Source organism: Miscanthus floridulus, chromosome 4 (genome assembly GCF_019320115.1).
Source record: "Miscanthus floridulus cultivar M001 chromosome 4, ASM1932011v1, whole genome shotgun sequence".
NCBI classification, from domain to species: Eukaryota; Viridiplantae; Streptophyta; class Magnoliopsida; order Poales; family Poaceae; genus Miscanthus; species Miscanthus floridulus.
In genome coordinates this window covers 26467357-26477827 of record NC_089583.1, presented here as the reverse complement: position 1 = coordinate 26477827, position 10471 = coordinate 26467357, and the positions used below count along the sequence as shown (strand labels likewise).

The 10471-nt window shown below is 41.8% G+C and overlaps 2 protein-coding genes across 2 annotated transcripts; both read right to left on the bottom strand.

Annotated features, from left to right (window-relative positions):
- Positions 1 to 2544: 2544 nt before the first annotated feature.
- On the bottom strand, positions 2545 to 3204 carry LOC136551201 (protein ALP1-like). The gene is made up of 2 exons (XM_066542779.1): positions 3091 to 3204; positions 2545 to 3020 (listed from the first exon to the last, which is right to left on the bottom strand). The coding sequence occupies exons 1-2, from the start codon at positions 3197 to 3199 to the stop codon at positions 2545 to 2547; spliced, it is 585 nt and encodes a 194-aa protein (XP_066398876.1). The 5' UTR covers positions 3200 to 3204.
- A 1232-nt stretch (positions 3205 to 4436) lies between these two features.
- Positions 4437 to 5388, bottom strand: LOC136551200 (L10-interacting MYB domain-containing protein-like). Its single transcript, XM_066542778.1, has 2 exons — positions 5083 to 5388; positions 4437 to 4988 (listed from the first exon to the last, which is right to left on the bottom strand). The coding sequence occupies exons 1-2, from the start codon at positions 5386 to 5388 to the stop codon at positions 4437 to 4439; spliced, it is 858 nt and encodes a 285-aa protein (XP_066398875.1).
- Between the last annotated feature and the right edge of the window lie 5083 nt (positions 5389 to 10471).

Below are 10471 nucleotides of genomic sequence, written 5' to 3'. Positions count from 1 at the left end.
CCATCTTTCACTTTCATATCATTTACTTTTGTTCATTCCATTACAGATTAGCGCATAGAGCATGTCTTATCGTCATGGTCCATTGCCGATAGACTTAACAGCTACAATATACTACTCTGTTCTGAAATAGATACTTATCTTTGGGCCTTCTTTTGTCCAGGAATTTTAGGCTTTCCCTTAAACCTATGCTAGCTACATGTTCTCTGAACACCATGCTCTCTGAACATGTTGGGTGGTAAGCCTTTTGTAAGTGGATCCGCGAGCATCCTTTCTGTACTTATATGCTCAAGATTTATGACTTGATCCCAGACTTTATCTTTCACAACATAATACTCTATGTCAATGTGTTTGGCAGCACCACTTGACTTATGTTGTGAGCATCCTGTACTGCCAGATTATAATCGCAGTATAACTTTAGTGATCTATAGATGTCGTCAATCACCTTCAAACCGGGTATGAACTTCTTTAGTCAGTTCACTTGCCCGTTGCCTCATAACACGCTACAAACTGTCATACATTGTGGACGATATAGTGACAGTTTGCTTTGAGCTTTTCCATGAAATAGCTCCCCTTTGCGAGATGATAGAAAATCCATGTCTGGATATATATTCACTCTCGCATAATCAGAATCTGAATATCCCACTATGTGGAGTCAATCAGATCTTCTATACGTCATCATAAGGCCTTTCATTCCTTGCAAATAATGCAAGACTTTCTTTATCAATTTCAGTATTCTGTTCCAGAATTGCTCTAGAATCTGCCAAGTAAAAACCTGGTAACAAATGCCAAGTCAGGGCGCGTACATACTTGAGCATGTTGTAAGCTTCCGACAGCTGAAGCATATGGAACCCCTTTCACTTTATCGATTTCATATTGGTTCCTGGGGCATTGAAAATCCCTATATCTGTCACCCTTGACTATAGGAGCATGTGAGGGACTATATTTGTGCATATTGAATTTCTTTAAGATCTTTTTTATGTATGCCTTTTGTGACAGTCCTAATACCCCTTTTCTTCTATCTCGGTGAATCTCGATCCCTAGAATGAACGAGACTTCACCAAGATCTTTCATATCAAGTTTTGAGGACAAAACTTCTTTGTCTCCTGTAGTAGACTGACATCACTACTAGCAAGTAAGATATCATCCACATATAGGACAAGGAAGATAAACTTCCCATTCTTAAACTTTGCATAGACACAATTGTCCTCTACATTCTCTTTAAAACCTAAAATTCTTTATTGACTGATCAAACTTCAAGTACCACTGTCTTGAAGCTTGCTTTAATCCATAAATGGATTTCTTTAGACGGCATCCCATTTGTTCTTTTTCTTCCATGACAAAACCTTTTGGTTGTGCCATGTAAACATTTTCCTCCAAGTCTCCATTGAGAAATGCCATCTTTACATCTATCTGATGTAATTCTAAATCGTAATATGCCACTAATGCTATTATGATTATGAAGGAATCTTTATATGAGACTGGAGAAAAGGTCTTATTGTAATCAATTCTTTCTCTTTGCATAAAGCCTTTTGCCACAAGTCTCGCTTTATATCTCTCTATATTCCCTTGAGAGTCAAGCTTTGTTTTGTAGACCCATTTACAGCCTACTATTTTGACTCCTTTAGGAATTATCTCCAAATCCCAAACTTTATTGGCATTCATAGATTTCATTTCATCTTCTATGGCCTCAAGCCACTTTGATGAATGATCACTTCTCATGGCTTCTTCAAAAGAGGTGGAATCAACCTCCATTTGAAATTCCTTAGTATTGTACACTTCATAATTAGCAGAAATAGCTGATTTACTAACTCTTTGAGACCTTCTAGGGGCCTCCACATTTGGCACATCTTCTATTTGAGGCTGTTGTTGCTCCCCTCATGTGTGGCAATAGGTTCTATAGAATCCTAAAGAACAGGTTCCTCATCGTCATTCATTGTTGCCACAGGTGGGATAACAACAGGTGCTTGCACCACAGTATCTAGCACTGTCGGTGCAGCTACAGCAGGTAGTGAGAAAATGGCTCATGAATCATTAGAGTGGGCGCTTACACCCGCTTCACTTTATGGTCAATTTCTCAAGCTACCATGCTCCCCCTCATCAATTCGTCCTCTAGGAAAACAGCGTGTCTCGTTTCCACAAATTTTGTGTCTCTCTGGACAGTAGAAACGAAAACCTTTTGACTTTTCTATGTAGCCAAACAAATGGCAACTTACTGTTTTGGGATATAAGGCCCTGTTTGGCATGACTCCAACTCTGGGTGGAGCTACTCCACTCCAGAACTCCAGGTGGAGCCAGCTCTGGGTGGAGTTGGAGCTGTCTGATGAGGGTGTTTGGCTGGGAGGGTGTCTCCAGCTCCAGAAAAGATGAGTTTGAGGGTAGATTGCCATTCTTGCCCCTGGTTCGACTTGAACTACTTCTCACAAATATGAAATGAAAGTACATGCAGTGTAGTCCAAAATAATAATAAATTACATGTCATTTGCCTAGAACCGAAATTACAAAATAAGTTAGTTCCAAAATAAGGTTATTACAATAATCATTGCACTAATTCCATGCTAGGGCGATGGATGTAGCCATATTATCATGAAAGGTGTCCATAGTCACAATGCTTGATTCCAAAGTTGATCCATCGGAAGCATGTTGAGACACGGCATACTTGTTGTACCTTTCCGGAATAGTAGGCATGTAGGTAGGATCTCTATCAAAATTAGCAAAGTCCACATCAACACTAGCATGTTCACGTATGAAATTGTGTAGGACCATGGTAGCAGCAACAATCTTCTTTTGTGTGACCATTGAATAACCGGGCATCTTGTAAAGGATTTGCCATTTCATTTTTAATACTCCAAATGAGCGCTCAATAACATTACGAACAGATGAGTGTATACGGTTGAACTTCTCTTTTGGAGTATTTGGTTCCATACCTCGATGCCACTCGGGTAAGTGGTATCTTTCACCCTTGTATGGAGCTAGGTACCCTGGACGATTAGGATAGCCCGCATCTACAACATAGTACTTGCCTACACATATGTAAAACAAGATAAGTTTGTGCATACAAATATGAAAAAGAACGTAAGAAAAAATATTTACCTTGAGGTGGATGTGGGAAGACATCTACATCTGCTTCCAATGCATGGTACAATACACTAGTGTCATGCAAAGAACCCGGTTGACCCGCAGCCACATACGTGAAGCGCATATCAAAATCACAAACGACAAGCACATTTTGAGTTGCAATTCCAGTCTTACCAATATATCTCACTTGTTCTTCAGGTGATAAAAACACACGAATATGGGTTCCATCAAGTGCACCAATGCAATCCTTAAAATGTGGATATGCTCTCTTGTCATTCCTAATCCTCTTGTGCACATTGCAAAAATTAGGATCTGTTGGTCTCAAGAAATCTTGTGCCTTGGCAACCACACAATCTAGAACTTCATGAAATTTTCTACTAATGGTTTCACCTGAGTGTTTGAACTTATTTTGTCCTCTTCTATTTGACTCACACCCACCACATGTGAATAGGAAAATGGCCAACATTTTATATGTATTAATGTGTTTCGATGGTTTTAATCCGTACCTCTCAACCAACACATCATGAAGATCATGAAAAATAACCTCATTCATCCGAAGCATTCGATGACACTCCCCTGGAGTGTTTACCGTCTCCATCAGCCATCCCATTCCACTTTGTTGTGAAAACATGAACCTCGGCAGTGCCTTGTCCATATACAATTCATGATAACTTTGTGCTAGTTTTGCACTGCTCTCAACCATTTTTAAAAATAAATCCCCATCACTAGAATCATCAGACTCACTTGAAGACATCTGTGAACATTGACATAAATAAAATGTAAGATACAATTGCCATACAACTGCAAGAAAATGAACTACACAAAGCTATAGAAAGCTACAGAAAGCATCCTCCTAAGCCAATTGCCATACAACTGCAAGTACAGAAAGATATAGAAAGCTACAACTGCCATATAACTGCAAGAAAATGAACTACAAAAGCTATAGAAAGCTACAGAAAGCATCCTCCTAAGCCAATTGCCATATAACTGCAAGTACAGAAAGATACAACTGCCATACAACTGCAAGAAAATGAACTACAGAAAGCATCCTCCTAAGCCAATTGCCATACAACTGCAAGTACAGAAAGATACAGAAAGATACAACTGCCATACAACTGCAAGAAAATAAAACTGCCATACAACTGCAAGTACAGAAAGCCAATCGATAAGAATGAATCAAAGAAAAGAATATAGCACACAACTGCCATACAACTGCAAAAAATAGAATATAGCATACAACTGCCATACATAAATGAATGGCAAGAAAATAGAATATAGCATACAACTGCCATACATAAGTGAACTGGAATAAAATAGAATATAGCATACAACTATCATTGAACCTAATCTCACTACCATTTCTACTTGTCATATTTATCATTGTACTTCCTCCTAAGCCAAGTGAACCTAATCTCATTAGTAGGCAAGGTCATGAACATCTCCCTTTGCTCCTTCTTCACAAACAGTTCAGTTGCAATGTAATGTTCATTGCTATCATAGCCGGCCCCACAAGCAATCACAACCTCCATCACTTCATCAATAGAGTATTTTCCATGTCTCTTCGAAACATATTCATTGGCTGAACTTGCCATACTGTTTACTGCTTCTTGAATTAGGAGTGCATTTCTAGACTTCGCCTTCTTGCCACTTTTTTCAACAGGCCTAGCCAATCTCTTGCCACTTGCAGATGGAGGAGAAATACCAATATCCTCCTCTTGTGTTTCAGGAATGACATCATCATCTTGTGGATCAAAATTGGTTGCCTCCTCTTGTGTCTCATCAACATTTTCAACATTCACAATATGAGGAGACCAATGATCAATACCAATAGTAGTGATGTCAGCAAAACACTTGGCTAAGTCATCTTCATTCTTAAGGCCCTTCTTTTTGAACTTTCCACAACCCGGAATGTCCTGAAATAAGTAGAACAACAGGTATTATTATAAGTATTACCAATAGATTTGTCATATGTAAAACAAATATAGCAAAAATTTTGAACCAACTTACAGCTCTAGCTTTTTTCCACCATTCATCATCCATAGCAATAGTCTTCTTTATAGGATCCCAACCAGTCCCTGTTTGCCTCAGCATTAGTTTCTTCCATGCCTTGAAATCTTCCTTCAACTTGTCCCATTTGTTCTTGATCTGAACCTTGGTAGCCACAATTCCAGTCCTTTCTTTGAACCCTTTCTCAACCTCAGCATAACTAAGTGCATTCAAGTGTGTGTTTGGCCGATTTCCTTTTCCAACTTGTTCGGCAAACAACATACACAACACTCGAGTGTTCTCCGAGTTCCAATCAATTTCAGGCATCTATCGAACTCACAAATTTCATATTAGAAGGCAAGTTACCTAATGTTACTTGCAGTTGCTTATGTACACAGTAAACTCTCAGTCTGTTGCATTGCCAAGATATGGCAAGAACTGAGGAACCAATATAATCAATAACCCTAAGAAAGGTGTACTGGACACTGGTACTTGCATCTATACCCTCACTTCAACTATATCCCCATCCTAAACATGGAGGTGAAGCAAGGAGCAACTTATTATTATACCAAACAACACACTCTTTTCTTTGATTCATTCTACAGAAAGCTACATAATGCATCCCCTATAAGCTCAGGTTCTCACGAATCATAACAATCAATAGAAGTACAGAAAGATAGTAGGTCTGTAATCTACATAAAGCATCCCTTATAAGCTCAAGTTCTCACCAATCATAACAATCAATAGATATCATCATTGCTTAAATGTTCAGAAATCATAACAAGCAGTACTTGGCCATTAACCCAAAGCAACTTTCTCTGCGGCGGGCCAAAACATCAAACCAGCAGGCACCATACCTTGTGAACGGTGGCGGGGGATCTATGGACGACTGTTGGCGGCCCTCTGCGGCTGTCGATGGGGAGCTGCGGCCGGCGAGGGATCTCCGATGGCGGGAGGATGTGCCAGGCGTCGGGGCTTCTGCAGAAGTGGCGGGAGGCGGAGCTAGGTGCTCGGGCGGGGCTAGGAGACTAGCGGCAGGCCTAGGGTGGCCAGGTACGAGGCTCGGCCGGCCGGCAGCGGGTGGACGGCGTCCGTCGGTCTACTGGCGGTGGTGGAAACCCTAATGCGCCGTGTCATCTCGCGAGAAGAGGCAGGGCCGAGAGAGCCGCGGGACTGGGAAGCGAAACGTTTTTTAGGGGGGGAGAGAATAGAAGCGAAACATTTTTTCTCTGTAACCAGTGGCATTGGTGGGTAATTACCCATCAACTCTACGAGGAGGTTCAAAAGAGAGGGTTCTAGAGTAGCAAAAGAGGTGCTCCAAAACTCCATCTCCATTTGCACTACAGCTCCATGGAGTTGGCACCTCCGTGGAGTTTTGGAGTTGGGGTGTTTGGCTAGATTTTTTAATGGAGTTGCTAGAGTTTAGAAGTGGAGCCATGCCAAACAGGCCCTAACTTCCCAATGTTTGGGTTAAATACTTTAGCCTCAGCAGTGCTCCCCCACACACACGCAAGTGGTTTAGTGATGGTACTCTTTCTGTCCACAACTCATACGGTATTTTGAGCACCGACTTACTTGGTACTCTTTTGAGAATATGAATGGGGTTTTTAACGCCTCCATCCACATGCTCAACTGTAAGGTGGAGTAACTTATCATACTGCCCACCATATCCATCAGGGTATGATTGATTCTTTTAGCTACTCTATTCTATTGAGGTTCGCCCGGTATAGAATACTGGGCTACGTTGTCATTCTCCTGTAAGAACCTTACATAAGGTCCAGGAACTTTGGCCATATGGGGTATGCCGACCGTAGTACTCCCCCACGGTCAGACCTGACTATCTTTATCTTTAAATTACGTTGGATTTCAACTTTTGCCTTAAATATCTACATTTATCCAATGCTTCTGTTCTTTCTTTGATTGGATAAATATAGACATAACGGGAGTAATCATCTGTGAATGTTATGAACGAATCATTACCATCCACACTCTTTACAGGAAACTGACCATAGATGTCTGTGTGAATAATCTATAAAATTCCTGCGCTTTGTTTGTCATCTTTCTTAATCTTCTTTACATACTTTTCTTTTATGCATTCTCTGCATTGTTCTAAATCTAAGAGCTCTAATGGAGGAAGAATATCTTTCTTAACTTGTCTTTCTATTCTCCTCCTCGAAATATGGCCTGAACGATAGTGCCATAATTTCGACAACACATCGTGAGCTCTCTTATGCCACCATTTCTAGAGTAGCACTTTGTCACCAGCTGCTTTATCAGCTAAGTGGCATATGTCTTTGAAGAGCCAGTGAACTGAGTCTTTATTCTATCGAGGTACTCGGTGACCATGTCACATTCTGGGATTGAGCCCACAATTGCAGGTTCAATCATGTTCTTTATCACAGCCAAACATTTCTTATTTGCAGTGACCCACTTCCTATGCTCAAAAACCATAGGACATCTTTTGGGATTCAAAGTCCCTTTCTTCAGTTGCCCAAGTGACATCATTCTCTTTTGTCTCCCTCACCGGTGCCACAATCTCAGTGGAACACGGTGAGGTGACTACCCAGTCCACCTTAGACAAGATGAAAACCAGGTCAAACTTTTTCTTAACATATAAATAACACCATTTGCATGCCTTGATTCCAACGTTGGTCAAAATAAAAACATATAACTATTCTTATACACTAATTCTACATCACCATTGGGCAAAAATAGAATTAATGCATAAAACTTTAACTTTCACAATTGTTCTTACACACTAATTCTGCATCACCGTTGGGCAGAAATAGAATTAATGCATAAATCATTAACTTTTACAACTGTTCTCACACACTAATTCTACATCACCGTTGGGCAGAAGTAGAATTAATGCATAAATCATTAAAATTTACAACTCTTCTTATACACTAATTCTACATCATCGTTGGGCAAAACTAGAATTAATGCATAAATCATTAAAATTATGATATTGTTATTAACAACGTTGGTCAGAAAATAACAACATCATAATCATGTCAAATCTCTTTTTCTCCAATTAAATAACACATTGGTTCAAAATAACTGGAGTATAAACAACTTTTCTTTGTCTGTGGAAAAACTCTCTTTTTCTTGAATTTTACCCACAGGGGAAATTGCTTTTTCTATTTTCTTTAATCCATTAATCAATTTCTAGGAAATAAACATTTACTGGAAAAACTTTCCTTTTCTCCAGTTAAATATCACGTCGGTTCAAAATCACTGGAGAATATACTTTTTCTTTAGCAGCGGAAAAACTCTAACTCAATTTCTTGAATTTTACCCACAGGAAAAAATTACTTTTTCTATTTTTTCTTTTGAGCCAATTTGCATTTTCAATTTTCCATTTTTCAATTTTCCTGGAAAAGGAAAATACAAAGCCGAGCTCTAGCTCTTCCTGTGTCGGCCCAAAACGGTCAAAACCGGCTTGGCCCATCTGTCCGCACGCGCGTAGGCCGCACCTAGGCCGCAACCTGGGCCTGGGCCGGCAAAGTGCCGCGGCGCGCTCGCGCCCGCCTGGGCCGGTTCACTGGCCCAATCATGATCCGCCGTCGGATCGCATCCGACGGTCGCCCGGCCATCTCGCCCGAACAAAAAGACCGACCGGCCGCGTCGGCCGAAACCCTTGCTTCATTCCTTTCGTTGCTCTCTCTCTCTTCTTCGCCGCTCTCTCCTCTCTCTACCTCATCTCTTCTCAGCGCAGTGCAACAGCGACCGAGAGCGAGCGAAGCAAGAGCGACGACGGTGGAGCGGCCATGGCGCCGTCGCCGACCCCCTCGCCGTCGCACGTGCTCCCCAACGGGTGAGCACACCACCGTCAAGCGGCCTGGCCACGGCGCTTCCTTGGCCGAGCCCGACGAGCTAGCTCCCCCGGCTTGGCTTCTTCTCCCGCGCCGGCGAAGGAACATCCCGACGCACGGCGAGGTAGATCCACCCCTTCCCCTTTCGGATTTGTATATCCTTTTCTCTTATCCGAACAAGGGTTTAGATCTAGGGTTCGGAATCAGACCTTCCCCTTCTCTGATTTGTCTTTGGATCTACTTTCTTTTCTTTTGACTTGTTCACCCGAAAAGGGGATCTAGGGTTAGGGTTCGGTTTTCTTTTGATTTCTTTTCTTTTCTTATTTGTACCGAATCCCTCTTTTCCCCTTTCTTTAACCTAGTTAGGGTTAGGGTTAGGGAACCCCTTCTCTGTTCAGATCCGAAAGGAAGTGTTCGGTTCTTTTCTCTTCTTCTTCCTCGAGCTTTCTGCGCGGGTTAGGGTTAGGGTTCTTGAGATCCTTTTCCCCTTTCTTTACTTCTTCTCTGATCTGAACACGGATCTGTTCTTTCTTGCCGTGTCAGTGCGACACTTTTCCCGCGCGGTGGCGGTGGTGACCGGGGTTCCAGTGACCTCCGCCACCCCCGGTCCCTTTTCCGTTTCTTTTACTCGATTAGGGTTAGAGTCACACAGAGGCAACCTGGCTCTGGTACCATTGTTAGGATTGAATGTGTACCTTTCTGTAACCCGTAGATTCGGGTAGACCTCTGCTCTGGGTTCCTCTGCACGCCTGGCTGCAGCCTCGCGAACGCCGGTACTTGGCACGATGGTGAGGAGGCGAGGTGGCGATGCCGTGGAGGTCCAGAGGGGACAGTGGTGACCCTGCAGAGGCAACGGCGGTGGTGGCGGGCTCATCCCGTCGCTTCCAGCACTTCTTTGATCGGCTTAGGGTTTACTGTAGTGGGTGTGGTGGCTCCGGTCAACCTCGTTCCCCGAGCCCAGTTCCCCACTCCTCTATATATATGTGTTGTGCGACAGAGGCCCACCAACCAGTTAGGGTTGGACTCCCCTGATCAGGGAGCAGAGGCAAGGGCCCAATAGGCCGTTGGGCTTATTGGTGGAGATCAACTAACACTGATCGCTCATTATTTAGCACTAATTCTTCTGCTTTTTTAATTGACCAGGTTGGTCTTTTATTCTATTGATAATCTGATGTATGCTGAATTTTGGAGCACAAATATTGTTTACTCTTCCTTTAGAGGTACCCCCTTCACTTATGACATTTAAATACTTGCCTTTGTTCTAATTTATTCGATATAACTACATGGCACACGAGTGCGAAATATTTTTTTATTATTGTTTATTAGTTTGTCATCTCTCTCAGCTCCACCTATATTGACAGCAATTATATGCAGTCATACTTTCTACAGAAGCAAAACAACCATGTCCACATTTCCTAAAAAACATGCATGTCTAACTTCCGAAAGAAAGAAATAAAACTGAGGCAGATGTAAAAAAAAGGCAATAATAATGATATTATTCTCTTGATTTTATAATTTGTTACATCAACTCATCAAGTCGGCGCACACTGCTTCTTTGTTCGACATTATTCAATATTGATATTTGTTTCTTTTAT